At 47.7% G+C, this 15,040-nt stretch overlaps 1 protein-coding gene across 1 annotated transcript in view; it reads left to right on the top strand.

Annotated features, from left to right (window-relative positions):
• PKD1L1 (polycystin 1 like 1, transient receptor potential channel interacting) overlaps positions 1 to 15,040 on the top strand; it is a 1,793,388-nt gene that overhangs the window by 716,247 nt on the left and 1,062,101 nt on the right. Inside the window, exon 23 of the mRNA XM_078688182.1 lies at positions 2,345 to 2,505. Coding sequence (XP_078544308.1) covers positions 2,345 to 2,505 — 161 coding nt within the window. The remainder of the gene's footprint in view (positions 1 to 2,344; positions 2,506 to 15,040) is intronic.

The raw sequence follows: 15,040 nt of genomic DNA, 5'->3' as shown, positions 1-15,040 counted from the left end.
AAATATCATCTTTATTAACAAAATCACCCTTTGTGAATTCTACATCAACTTCGAATTGCAAATATGTAGTTAGGCAGCCCTGAGACCTAGACCCGAAGAATGCTGATTGATAGGTTACAGGTGGGAAGGTGTCTAGCTGGCAGGCAAATACTTGGGCAGGAAACTCAACACTTCCACAGATAGGTGCAGTGACATTACAAATGGTCAACAGAGATTGCCCTAATAAAGCGCATATGGCCTGAGGGTATACGCGTGCTCCTAAACACACCATAAAATCAGATGCCACATGAGTTGGGAACACATAACCAATCAGGACCTAGCACACGTGATCACACCCTCCCCATGCTGAACATCTGTAATGGCCGCATTGTGTCCATGAGAAATTGAGATCCACCTGTGGGTAATCATTAGACAATTCATTTAGGACTCTAAAGGCAACAACCAAAATTTCTCACCACATATGGTACCTCGTAAACTTTTACAACTCTCTAGATTTTGTATTTAAGAACACTTGCAGATTGTAAGTTGATACAGTCCTCAGACCCTGTGTCTTTAACTGTTCTCCCAGCCTTAATGTTTAATTAACAACCATTTCATGTTTTGCGGAACACCTCTTGTCCTCTGTTTTTTTTTAATGGATTGGACACTCAAGCAACAGATATTTAGGGAATCTTGGGCAGACTCATGTTTTCTAGTCTGCTGATAAACTAATGAGAAAACGTTCAAGCTGAAAATGCCTTAGTGCCACGAAAGCGTGTTAATATCTCATTTAAGACTGACAAAGGGGAATAACTAAAACCAGACTATCCTTCTACAAACTCAGCGATTAAAAATAAGATTAGAGTGAATACTAAATGTGCCTCAAATATTGTTTGTAGCTTTACAACAACGTACTGTAGTATAGTCATCTGCCTTGCACCTTTATGTATTTATAATATTTGCTGAGCCATTTAAAGCCCCTACCTTGTGCTATTAGTTTTCAAATCCGCTCCTAATGTACAGCATCTCTTCTCTGCATCCAGTTGATCTATTTACTCGGCCCCAATAGCTAGATTATTTTATTTACTTTCTATCTATTGGTCCCTAGAGCAAATAAAGGCCCACTGCACTTGGATCCTGCATTTGCAGCACACCTATTGGTTCATTAGGAAGCACAGTTCTCTTCTATTCTGCCAGCACGAAACTTGCACTAGGTCAAATCTGCAAGTTGACTTTTAGCCTCTCTGAACACTGCAGCACAGAATGGAAGCACCCGTGGCTTGATATTACAAGTTGAACAGCAGAAAAGCCGAGCATATAACAATTTACCACCTACAAACTTAGATGGCACAAAAATGAAGCCAAGGTACTCTAGGGAACAAAATCATAAAATATAAACCCAAGACCCTTTACTAAATTTATCAAATGCTCAAATCCAGTCATTGCATGAACATGAACTGTGTTAGCATGCACGTGACGCATCTAACATAACACATTTTTAAAAATGCTGTTACGCGACAACTGAATTGCACTTTAATGCGGCAGTAGAGTGTTAAACATGTTTTGAGATGGACTGGTTGGAAAGTAATGTGTCCTTTTCTTAGGTAAAGCCTTCAGGTTCCTTCCATCAGTACTATGTGATAAGACTATATCTACCATGTCCCAGGCTTTTTGAGTAGATGGACTACCATGCTGGGTGACTCCTTACCCGTGTTTACACTTCCACATTGTTTAAGTCTGAGGCCCACGTGTTGTTTTTGTTGTTGATCCAGTTCCCTAACCCGCAGAGGCCTGATTTACCAGTATACAAACAGTTTGAGATTTTTGCCCAAGAGAGAGGTAGGAATGTCAGGAAATATTAACAGGTTTCCTTCAACAATTTCATTTTGTGTCAAATCTGCAGCGAGGCATACGTGTCTGCAACAGATGAAAGAACAAGTAAAATAGCAGATTTAATTTTAGCAAGATCTCACACCGTTTTAGCTATTTGAAAACTGGCACCATAGGCCCCACAGAACGTCTCCAAATTGGCACAGATGTGTTTTACACAGTCCTAACGCAGGTTAAAGTGGACTGCTACCATGACCTTAAAATCCAGTTCCACCACTTATGGTGCTTGCCATCTTGCTACTAGAACTGTGGCCCTTACAAATAAAGTGACTTTGTAGGAGACGCATTTGGGATGGAGCTGCAGAGCATGGTGTAATTGTGTGGCACTGGGAGTGATTGTGTGGAGATGCAGTGGTGTCAACTACTACAATGATGTTGATGGCATACCTGTACATTATTATTCAGTTTATATTGACTTGGCTCAGCCTGTTCAGCTACCACAGTTATGCAACTAGTTTGTTCTCCTCCTTTATAGGCTCACACGATTAATTTGTAACCACTGTGAAGGCAATTCTGTAAACTGGAACCAGGAGTTTTCTGTCCAAGCTGTTTGTGCAGACTGCCTGGGAAGAAGTGATCTCTCTTATTCATGGAATCTGTATTTGATTAATGCAACCGACTCCAGCCTGAGAGAAGGTAAGCAGGCGCAATCCACAATCATTTCCACGAGCGGTATTCGTTTCAATCAAGATCACGGAAAGGTCAGCTGAACATTGCTACTGGGGTGTGTGGGTGTGTTTGCAAATGAGTCCTACAGTTTCACGGATGAATTAGCATAATACACGCAAGATAAATCTATAACGCAGGCTGTGAGGATTTTTGTGCATTCCCCTTGGATATGATGGTGAGACCATGGATTTTATTCACTCTGGTCATACCTTCCACCACAATTGAGTATATGATACAGATGAACCTACTTGCTACATGCAGTTACCCTCCAATTTACGGCTTAAGTAGGACTAAGCCCTGCATCAGTTATTTTGCATTATGCGGATATAAAACAGCAGCCTGTTTAGAAAGACAGGAAGAATCATCCAGTTGTGTGCCAGCTTATGACTGAAGTACCTTCTTAGTACTTCCTACTAAGACTAACAGGCCAAGGCCTTGCAGCCTGACTGCCTACCTTGAAGAGGGTTTGTGTATAGCTTGTAACAGTTGTTCACAAGGAACTCTTTCCAAGGGAAATTAGATCTGAGCAGGTATATACTTTTACTGTGATTCAATCATAAACGTGAAGAGGGAGTATTGCCCCATATATGTTATGCAAGAGTAATATTTTAATGCATTTTACTAGTACAGGAAAATATTCTCAGTAAAACCTAGCATTAAAATCTGCTGTTAGTTTCTTAGTGTCGACTCGCATGTTAAGATGTTCTAGCTTACATATTGTCCAAGCATGACCCTCTTTTGAAATCGGACTGTTTCAGGGGTTATCGGTAGCCTTCCAATATGCAGGCAGTAATATCAGATACTACTGATTCCTGTATATATAGGAACCAATATTGTCTGATATTAGCACTATTATTCGTCACCCTCTGTGAAATTGGATGGATAAACCCTACCTTCTCTATTGAGGACAGTACAATGTGTTTTGTTTCTCAAAATCCAGCATTCCCGAAGATACATTTCTGATAACTCTACATGACAGATCTTGGCCATTTCACTGCTTGCAAACAAAAAATGAAAACCTCAATGCTCATGAACCGCTTAGGGAAGTCCATGGTAATATAACACGCAATGGAAAGCTTTGTTTCACCATGCCTGTAAAGGCTGGACCGTGACATGGGGCGATTAGATTAAAGTGGTGCTCCTCCTTCACAGACAGTTTGTAATTTGAGTTACAGAATGAAAGTCATAATTTAATTTTACTTTTTTGTGAATTGAGTAAATTAGGAAATTGCTGTAGAGGTTCTAACTGCAAAAGAGTATAAATGTAAATCCTCACAGAAGGTGGGCAAGATGGCGGAGCGAGTGGACATGTTTTCCTTGAGCTCTCCTCCCGCCGGGCCTACAGCATTTACCAAAGCACCTCTAGCACCGGGGACCCCACCGAAAGTGACGAGTTTCCTTGGTGCTCCAGGCTGGGAGCCGAGCGATGACCTACCCGCTCGCCAGTGGACGGACTAGCGGCCTCGGGGCCATGTGATGGTGAGGAGCCGGGGCTGTCCCAAGGACTGACTGCGCTGCAGTAGAGGTTGCGGGCCTGCGCCACCTGTGCATGCGGGCTCTAGGGGGCATTCTGCCACGTTCCACCCTTGTGGATCCCAGCAGATTTATCGCAGCTGCACCCTACGAACCTTGGCCTGCAGGCCCAAGCGACTGTCCCTGGGCCCACTGTGAATCCTACAGTGTAAAGTGACCCTGCAATATGCGGCCTGCTCAGCACCCCACTGTTGGAGGGGCTCGACCGTCGCACCACAGTGCCAAAAGTCAAACGGCGAGGAGCATGTGCTCTGTGGCCCCATCTGCTGCCACATCAGGGCCTGCGTCTCCTGAAAGCAGGCCGCTCGAGGCTTGTGGCGTCCCAGGGCACGCCACTCGCCCATAGGCCCCAGAAGGCATTCCGCTGCCACTTCCTCTCCCGAGTTGCAGACGGTCTGCTGCGGCTGCACCCGGCTTCACTTGTCCCTTGGCCGGCGAGCATACGAGACAGGCCTGGGCCTGCAGAGCGTCCCACAAACAAACACGAGCCTACGGCGTGAGGCCTACTTGTGCTGATTCCAGCCTGTGGGCTGCGGGGGGAGCAATCGCATCACCCGAGGATCACCAAGTGAGGGGCGGGTGCCCCCTCATCCCCCGGGGCCTCCAGCTGCAGCCCATGTAAGGCCAGAAGAACGTGATGAAGGAGAAGTGCGGGTACAGGGGTGATTCAGGTGGGGCCCCCCGCTGAGCGAGTTCCACTGCGACTGGGGTTACTGCTGCCCTGCTGCCTGTGGCTGGATGGCAGAGGCCTGAAGCTGAGCACTGGTGTGGCCTGCGGGGGGTGGTGATGCTGGGGTCTCATATCCTCTGCTAGGTCCCCTCTGCACACCCGCAGGCCAGACGAGAGAGGTCCATTCGCAGTACTGGACCCTGCAAGTAATTTGGGCTGCTCCTGTGGACGGAGGTTCAGTGGTGTCTGAGGGTGGCGGTGCAGCAGACCACGAGGGGCGCCGGTGCTCTACAGACCCGCATCCCAACCACCTTGGGGTCTGGATGCCCCGGAGAGCATCGCAGAGCCGACTGTTTACCACCACCACGCACTGAGAGAGGGACAGGGACTGTCTTGTTGCAGCGGAATGTCAATACTCCCAGCAGAGCACCTGGGTGTGGACCGCACCTCTTCTGGGAGCTAGCACACTTCATCTTTCGCCTAACAGCCTCCTGATGGACACATCCCCTTTCTTCTGGGCCGGTCCCCGATCAGTGGGAGGGCCAGCCTCTTAACCCCACAATGGCGGTGGGCGAAAGCAAGAAAGGTAGGTCCGTTAGAGACCTCCTCATGAAGTCGGCAGAGAATGCCTCTGGATCTAACACGACACCAGGTGGAGACAGCCCAGACGTTGCGATCACAAGGGAGTTCCTAGAAGCGTTGTTCGCTTCCCTGAGAGAGGACATCCTGGCCATTAAAACGGACTTGCAGGCAGACCTGCAGGAGGTGCGAAGAGACGATGATGCTGTGGGGGAACTGGAGGCCTCCCTGGAGGACACAGCAACTGCCAGGGACGAAGAGATCGCAGCACTCCAGCAAGAAATCCTACGGCTGTGAGACCAACACTTGGACCTCAAATTGCACTCCGAGGACCTGGAGAATAGGTTGAGGAGGAACAATATCCATATCCACGCAGTCTCAACCAGGGCAGAAGGAGAAGACCTCGTGGGTTACGTCAAAGACCTCTTCCGAGCAGTTTGAACGCGCCGGTGGACTCTTCCTTCAAGATCGACCGATGCCACCGCATAAGCCCACCGCATCAACCCACCGCATCAACCGAACCTCCCTTTTGCAGACATTCTAATGTGTGTGCACGACTTCACAGTGAAAGAGGAGAACCTCAAAGCGGCCTGTTCGAGTCAACTCTGCGCTTCCAGAACCACTCTGCCCAACTATTTCACGATCTGGCAGCCAGTACCCTTCAACAGAGAAGAGACTTTCGCCTCATCACTAACCACCTGCGTTCGCAGAATATATCATGTGCCTGGGGCCACCCATTCTGCCTCATTTTCCGTTTTGGTGAGAAGCTGCACCAAGTCTGCTCCATGACCGAAGCATGTAAAGTGCTGAAACTGAATCACGATGACCTGTCTCCCCAGCCGGATGCCGCAGAGTCGGACACACACAAGGCCACAGGCGTGGGCCCCCGGGGAGGTCAGGGCTTCGGTGTCGCCTCCACCCTGACTCTGCCACAATCATTAAAGAGAGGTCTGCAGTTCTTCGGACCCTGGCTGGTGCAGAAGAGGACACCCTGGACTCTAATGACAGAGTGTAACGTGCTTTTGGGTTTGTTCTATCCTCTTTGAGTCCGGCGCGAGCAGGGGAGTTTTTCTCTTTGTTGAATAGGGGTGCCTTCACTCCATTGGCGTACGCCACTTCCTGCTGACCACCTTCAAGATTGACTATGTGGGCTTGCCCAGGTTGTTGTTTTATTGTTTTTGGGTTTGTTTTCCTTGTTCTGGGATGTGTTGGGTCCTCTCTCCGGTGAGCTTTTTATTCAGTGCTCCTCTATCAGGGTTTGTCTGTTTGCATGTGTCCACTGGGTCCCTTCTGAGATTTGTCCCTACGCACATGCCTCACAGCTTTAGTCACAGCTTCCGATGGTGGTTCTTCCATCGATGGAGGTCAAGATAGTCAGTTTTAACGTCAGTGGCATTAGCAACTCCACTAAGTGGAAGGCAGTGCTCTCATTGCTCGAACATATGGGAGGGGATGTGTGCATACTCCAGGAAACCCGCCTTCTCTATAGCGACACTCACCGCATGCAGCATAGAGGATGTCCCTTGCAGTTTTGGTCTTCGGGGAAAAATAAGAAGGGCGGGGTGCCTATTTTACTTTCCACTCACTTTAGGGGTTCCATGTTGGGTCCCGTGGTGGAGATCAAGGGGCGTCTCCTAGCGCTGAGGTTGCGTATATATCACAATAGCCTCCATCTACTTCCCAAACGTGCCCCAAGAGAAATTCCTGATGGACGCTTGGGCCGCGGTCCTTTATACACCAACTGCCTGGTGATGGTGGGTGGTGACTTAAATCTAGTTATGGATGCAGGGTTGGACCGTTCCAGCCCGAGGTCAGGCGGAGTAGGAGCTATATTCGGGAGCGGTAGTGAATGGCTATACAACTGTGGGATCAAAGATGCTTGACGTAGCTTACATCCCGATGTAAAAGATTATTCCTACTAATCAGCGGCCCATAAGTCATACGCCTTTCTAGACCACTTCCTCGTCACCCAGGCCGCATGGGCATGCACCAGCGCTTCTACCATTGAAGCCCGATCTCTCTCGGAGCATGCACACACTACCTTTACCCTGCGTCTGCCATCCACACATTTGCCCCCATCACACCCCTGCCCGTGAGACTCCCTGCTACGGTCCCCGCAGGCAGTGAAGACCTATGATGTACACTGACTGATTATCTAGCACTTAATGATGACGGCTCCACGCCCCTGGACTCCATCTGGGAGGCTCTTAAACTGGTCGCAAGAGGGCTTTCATCGCCAAAGCGGCTTATGATAACAAAACTAGGCAGGCTAAACAAGATGACCTAGAAGCCAAAGTGAAGGAATTCGAGGCAATCCACAAACACACAGGTGCCCCCGAATCTGGCGCCAGTTGGGGAAGGAGCGGTTCTAGCTGAAGCATTTGGACCTCGATAGGGCTGAATATGCGGTACTTCGGCTGAAGCATAAATATTATGTGGGCTAAAATGGGGGTGGTTGCATGTTTGCTCATTGTCTCTGCAGTCAACGAACGGCCCAGGCAATTAAAGCGGTTCAGGGAGAGCGTGGGTCTGAGGTCACGGACGATGCCGGGAGAGCGGCAGCTTTCCGGTCTTTTTTACGAGAACCTATGTTCCACTGAGTCTTCTAACCTTGCTGACCAAAGTGAGTACCTATGTGGCGCAGAGGTCACCCCACTCCAGTCTAGCAAGGCTGATGGGCTGGAGGCCCCCATACGGATAGAGGAGGTGATCTCTGCTATTGCCCGTCTAAATCCCTTGAAAGCGACAGGCCCTGACGGCTTTAGTGCTCTTTTCTATAAGACTAACTGTGCGGAACTGGCTCCGTTGCTCACTCAATTGTTCAATTGTTCACGGCTTCCATGCTGCGAGCGACAATCTCGGTCATCCCCAAACCAGGAAAGGACCCAGTGTTCTGCAGCTCATATCAGCCGATTTCTCTGCTAAATATTGATGCAAAACTGTTCTCTAGCATTCTGGCCCATAGACTACACCCTTTCATGCCCGGCTTGATCAACCTGGATCAGTTCGGCTTCATTCTGAATAGGCAGTGTGGGGATTATACCAAAAGGGTTTGCCACTTAATTGACAAGCTACACCACTCTAAGGTGGAGGCTTTACTACTGGCGGTCGATGCTGAGAAAGCCTTTGACCTCGTGCATTGGCCGTATCTGTTTGCCACTCTGGAGCGCTTCTGCTTGGGTGTCAGGTTTTGGAAATGGGTGGCAAGCATCTACAGCTCTCCATCTGCTGCAGTCAGGGTAAACAGAATACTCTTGTGCGACTTCGCGTGGGGAGGGGGACCAAACAGGGCTGCCCTCTCTCCCTCTTGCTCTATGCCCTGTATATGGGGCCCTTTGCTCAGAGGCTCCGGGACAGTCCACAGGCACAGGGTGTCCCGTTCGGGGCTGACCACCATTTAATTAGCCTATACGCCGACAACATCATTTTCTCAGTAGCACATCCCTTGACTTCGATCAGCGATCGTGGCAGACCTGCAGGTCTTCAATCAGGTTTCTGGATTTAAAATCAATTTGCAGAAGTCTCAAATACTGAATCTGACTGCAACACAAATGACCGTAGATGCCTTGCGTGCTCAATTTGATTTTGACTGGGTGACGGATGGTATAACATACTTAGGACTGGTTCTTCACAAAAGTCTGCCTAAGACAGCGGAAGTGAACTCTACTATCCTACTCTCTCGCATCCGAAAGATCTAGCCCATTGGCGGCGCCTGCCCCTGCCGTGGCTTGAGAGACTGGCTGCGGTTAAAATGAATATTTTACCCTGGGCCTTATATCTCTTCCAAACGCTTGCCTTACAGCCCGCACCAAACTCGCTTTCGAACCTACAAACTGAGATTGAGCGTTCTGTTTGGGGCCCGATTTCTCCCAGGCTGCAGCGTTCTAAGAAGGAGGGTGGCCTTGTCTTGCCCAACATCACTCGCTTCTTGGAGGCCTCGCTGCTGCGCTACCTCGTGCAATGGAACCGTCCCATGACTGAGAAATACTGGGTCTTCATGGACCAGACGGTGGCAGGCCACCATATCTGGAGGGAGGCCTGGTTACCTAAGTCGTCACGCTCCTGGGGAGTATTCTCCTCGCCAGTCACTTGCCCACTATGCTAACTTGGGACAGAGTATCCACGCTGGCTAATCTTAGAACTTTCCCCTCTCCCATGACTCCAATACTTTCAATCCCTGATTTCCCACCCGGGATGGAGAAAGGGGCGAGCACGCGATAGATGGAGGGTGGGTGTAAGCGCTTGGGGCATCAGTTCAACCTCTAGGGTCATATTCCCTTCAAGCAGCTCCAGGAGGATTACGGCCTTACAGGCTCGGACCTCTTCCTACATATGCAAATGTTGCACTGGGTAACTGGTTCCGCAATATGACCCATGGCTGGTAGAGCGATGTTGCAGTTTGAAAAATGGCTCTTCTTAAATAAAAGACAACCTCATACTCATCTCTGAAATATATTTGTTCCTCACTCAAGGCGCCAAGAGGGTTTGAACCGCAGGACAGAGATGGTGGGAGGCGGAAATAGGTTGCACCCTATCAGACAAGGAATGGGAGTATGTCTTCTACAGGACACACCACACCGCACACTCCAAGGGCCACACGGAAAACTCTCAATGCGATGGCCTTTGCTGGCGCTGCTACGGTAGCCCTGGTACCCTCCTTCATTTGCTGTGGAACTTCCCAAAGCTCACAAGCTATTGGGACAAGATCCTAGATGAAATTGATAAGGCCTTTGACACCACCATCCTTATACTCCCTGCTTATGCTATCCTGGGATTGCCCAATACGCTGACCTTCCCCTTGCGCTCTACCAAAGGCAGGCAGAACGCACTGGCGCTGAATGCCGCACACTGGGTACTTTTGGCGGGGTGGAGGACAGACAGGATCCCGGAGCATACACAAAGGCTGCATCAATTGTGGTATCTTTTGGGCATGGAGAGGCTGTCTATGGCCACTATAGGGAACAAATCAGACTACGCCAAGATCTGGGCCCCATTTATTTCAATTCTATGCATGGAGGTCCGGGTATTGTCATGTCCCATCTAGATCCGGATTCTGAAACTGATTCCCGAAGTGCACAAGGGTGGCTAGCTATCACATCGGATCATATGCGTATGTAAAAGTACACTTCTGCTCACCTGGAGGGGTGGGGGTGGGGGGTGGGTGTTGGGTTTTTCAATTTGGATTGTGTTCTTGCTAGGTTTGCATTTTTCATTCCTTCTCTTAAAAGCAGACTCTATAGCCTTCCGCTGTCAAAGACATGTTCTTGGTTCATTGCCACACGCATGCTAGTAGCGCATCATACTTTTCTCTTATCCACATTTGGTAGAGCCAGGACTGTTTATTATCTCCTTTTAGCAAATGCAGGTGGCCCTAAATCGGTTGAATGCGGCGGCATGCTGTGTAAACTAACTATGATAGCTTCTGATTTATTTTCTGATTGTGATGTAGCCGGCCCGTAGGGTTGTAGGTAACGATGCAATGTATTTTCATGCTATGTGTTCTGCTAATAAAATTGATTTAATCCCAAATGTAAATCCTCTCTATTTTTATGGACAAATAACAGTTTCAGTATTATACTCCCATGCTGTTGCAGGATGCTTGTTTTGAGATTAAGAGATTTAAAAAAATTACAAATCAATTGAAGAGCAATATATCGCCACATTGTGTGCAAGTAGACCTGCTCAATCTGAAGGTTTTGTGGAATAGACTCCCCTTTCTTCAGAATTGAGACCGCCCACCAAAATGTTCAACATGTATTTTTTTATTTTTTTTTTAGGTATGCATTTTATTTCCGTATGCCCCTGGTGCAAGATGTCTGGTATCATCAATAGAGACATTAAAATTTCGACTCAAGTATGCACTGGGTGGGAGTTAAACATCTGACTTGCATTTGCACATCTGTGTGTTCATGTAGAGCCATGGAATATTTTAGTAATTGCACTGAAAAAAGCCCTGCATTTACTTTTCCAGGCCTCGAAAATTCCCATGTGTAAAACCTAACTCTGGCAAATATCACATGGACTTCTACACAAGCCCTTTGCTGTCATGCAAGGGCACACATAGTGTCAACCAAGTATTATGCTTTTTTTTCCAAAGTTGTCTTTTTATTGAGTATCAAATATGGCAAAATACAAAGGACCTCAATCTTAATAGTACACGGGGCGGGCAACTGCCCGGGTGGCAACAGAATTAGCTATGGTAGGTTCAGCTTCGCAAAGACCCCAAGCCGGTCACCGTCCCGTACTGAGCGAATGATGCTGATGTCCTAAACAAATAACCCTCCCCCCCCAAACCAACAGTATCCCTACCGCCCCGTCCGGTGGTGAAAAAACAAAAGTAAAATAAGTAAAGCAGTAAATCACAAAGATATAAGTAGGCAGTTATACAGGCAGCAATGGCGATGCACAGAGTGAACCAGAATACAATCATGGTAGCAGCCGAGGCTCACCGTCTCCAAAAGGAGCCCGCTAAAGTTGAAAGAGATGCTTAGCTCGCACTGTTGGCGGACAAACTGCAGGAGGGATAAGTAGGCCACCAGCGGTCACCAGCGGAGTGCAAAGTCTTCAGAATCAGTTTGGAAAATGTCCGCTAGGCGTTCCATGGATAAGATCCTCCAGAGGCGAGCATGCCATAAATAAAGTGCTAGGGCCTCAGTCTTTTTCCACGCCGCTGCCAAAGTGAGATTGGCCACCCCTTAACAAGTCCACATGATCGCTTTGTCCACCTTAGTTTGTCTTATCAGGAGGGGTCACGCAGACCCAGAAGGGCGAAGTCTATGGAGAGGGGAATGGGATAACCCAAGATATCCTTGATGTGAGAGAGGATTTCATCCCAAAAAGGCCGGATTTTGGGCAGTCACACCAGATATGTCTGAAGTCCCCCTGCCAGCCACACCCCGCCAAAATAAATCAGAAGTGCCTGGGAAGATACGCGGAAGTTTAGTAGGGTAGAGGTACCAGTCGTAGAGGGGTTTATAGTGGGCTTCTTGTAAGGATTAAGGACCGATTGTGCTTAAAAATGTCCCTCCAGACATGAAACCACTCCCCGTCCTCAATATCCCTCCCCAAGACCCGTTCCCAAAACTGCATGAATCTCGCCTGGGGGCGGGGGGGGGGGAAATGTAGTGGAAAGAAGCAGGGCCACGAATTTCTCTATTTATGTGCGCTCCCTAACAGCCGCCTCTCGGAAAGGAGGCATCAAGATCCAATGTTTAAGCTGTAAGTAATGGTACTGTTCGCTCTGAGGGAGTGCAAATTCCTTCCTACATTCATCAAAAGACAAAACCTCCCCATCCCGAAACATATCAGCTATCTTGAGGCAATCTCCCTTTCTCCAGCAATCAAAAGGTCCTTCCCTTAGTTCCGGGGGGGAAATCCGGATTAAAATGAATATGCATGTATGGGGAAGGAAAGGATGACCAGCCCACCCGCTTTGTGACCCTATCCCAGGTAGTGAGAGTCGTACGGGTGCGAGTGCTAACATAAGCGTTGGCAGGACGATGTTGTTTAGGCTTCCATAACACAACCCATATATATCTCCCCACAACTGCGCGGTCCATGTGGAGCCAATGCTTTTCGGATTCCCTGGCCGACCACTCAGTTACCACCCGTAGCTTGGCAGCCTGATAGTATAAGGCAAAGTCTGGTAAGGCCAGTCCCCTTTGAGTGCGCGGATGACGAAGCACATGAAGAGGGAGACAAGCCCGTCCCCCCAGCCAAAGGAATTTAGTGATCAACGTGCGGAGTGTCGGCAAGAGCGAACCATCTAGCACTATGGGGAGTGCCTGAAACAAGTATAAAAACTTGGGTAACACTGTCATTTTAATGGCATTAATCCTCCCCAGCCAGGAAATGTAGAGAGCTGACCACCGCTTGTCATCTTGTTGGACCTGAGCCAGAAGAGGCGGGTAGTTCGCGTTGTAAAGCTCGCCCAATTTAGCCGTAAGACGCACCCCCATATAGAGCAAGGAGTGTTTCGCTCATTGAAAAGGTGTCGTAAGCTTTAAGCGAGACACCTCCGCGGAGGAAAGGGTTAGGTTAAGTCTGAACGATTTTGTATAATTTACCTTGAAACCGGCTATCTGTTCAAAGCTTTGCAGTTCTCCCTGTACCGCGCACAGCGACTGTGCCGGGTTCATAGGAGAGGAGGATGTCCTCTGCGAAGAACGAAGCCTTATGTTCGACCTCGCCAAAAGGGATGCCCTGGATCTCATCATTAGTAAACAACACAAAATGCCCAAACCACAGTTACTCAATACAATTTTTTGATATAGGGTAAGAAACACTTTATTATCGCTTCCCTGGACACCATTATTTTGTGTCAATCATTTTGTATTTTCTATAATTTGAAAAAATTGCTGACAGAAAAAAGACATTGATTGCAAATATTTACAAATATTTACAAGGCTGGACTAATGTTAGCAAACATTAAAGGCAAAGACTATTTACACATTTAGAAATCATTAGAACACACAAGAGAAAATATTCTCAAATCAGACATTATTGAAAAAATAATAATACAAACATATCAATTACGAACAACAAAAAGCTAACAAACACTGAATGAAAGAAACTAGGGGTTGGGAAGATAAATGATTTAATATCTTGTATATTTTAGTGCTGGACCAGCCGGTCCTAGCTTTAGTGCAACAGTAATACTTTATATCTCCCAACCAATACTGCCGACGCGTTTCTAGACCAGACTGGAGTCACTGGTCTGTCTTCAGGGCTGTATGTATCTTGTATCTGTGGGATACAAAAGCAATGTTTTGCTTAATCTAGTGTGTGGGCTCCTTTTTATCATACAGTAAAGGAGAGGGGAGGGGCTGAGCTGCCCGTTCCCCAAACCAATTTTTGCATTCAGAAAAAACCGCAGCATTGGCCAGGAACTCATCCGAGCTGACGTGGTTATTCCCAAGCCCAAAAGCGACTTATTGGCGCAATGGAATCTCAAGCCTATCGAGGGTCACCACAAGTGTGGTAACTGCATCGCCTGCTCTAGCACAATAGAAGGCGACGAGTTTGTACACCATGGGACCAAGTGGAAGCACAAAGAATTTTCTAATTGTAGAACAAAGAACGTTGTGTACTTGATTCTATGTCCGTGCCAACTAATTTATATTGGAAAAACCAGCCAGCAAGTCAACCACAGAATAAGTCAGCACCGATCGCGGATTAAGAAAAAGGTCATGTCTGCTCCAATGGTGGAGCATTTCTGCGAGAAGTCTCACAATGAGCAAGAATTCAAATGGTCTGTCCTATACACTGTAAACTCCAGGTCAAAATGCCATGACGTCGAACGCGTTCTGTTACAAAAAGAAGCGTATCTAATTTTAAAATTCAATAGTGCACAGACTGGTTTAAATAACCTGTCTGAGATAGCGCATATTTGACCACATCTGCCCTGATTTGCATCGGTTAGACATCCCTGGCTTGCCCGCTGGTCTTGGTCCTCTATTGCATGAGAACAGGTCACTGACCCAGAGAAGCCACCCAAAATTCTAGTACAATCTAGCGTACTAATTTTTTGTTTTTAAAATACATGATACAACAAACAATTGGAAGGACGTACCCATTACCTTTAGACTAAGATAAGGTGCTGTAGACAGTACGTCTAGCCTCTATTTTCAAGCAAATGTGACTCATGGGACTACATGCCCCACAATGCATCTGTACAGCTTTTGCATATAACAAACAGGAAATAGCGGCGGCCATCTTTAC

The sequence above is a fragment of the Lissotriton helveticus genome, chromosome 4_1 (genome assembly GCF_964261635.1).
Source record: "Lissotriton helveticus chromosome 4_1, aLisHel1.1, whole genome shotgun sequence".
Taxonomy (NCBI): Eukaryota; Metazoa; Chordata; class Amphibia; order Caudata; family Salamandridae; genus Lissotriton; species Lissotriton helveticus.
Note: the sequence above shows the minus strand (reverse complement) of the source record. Positions and strands in the feature narration are given on the sequence as shown.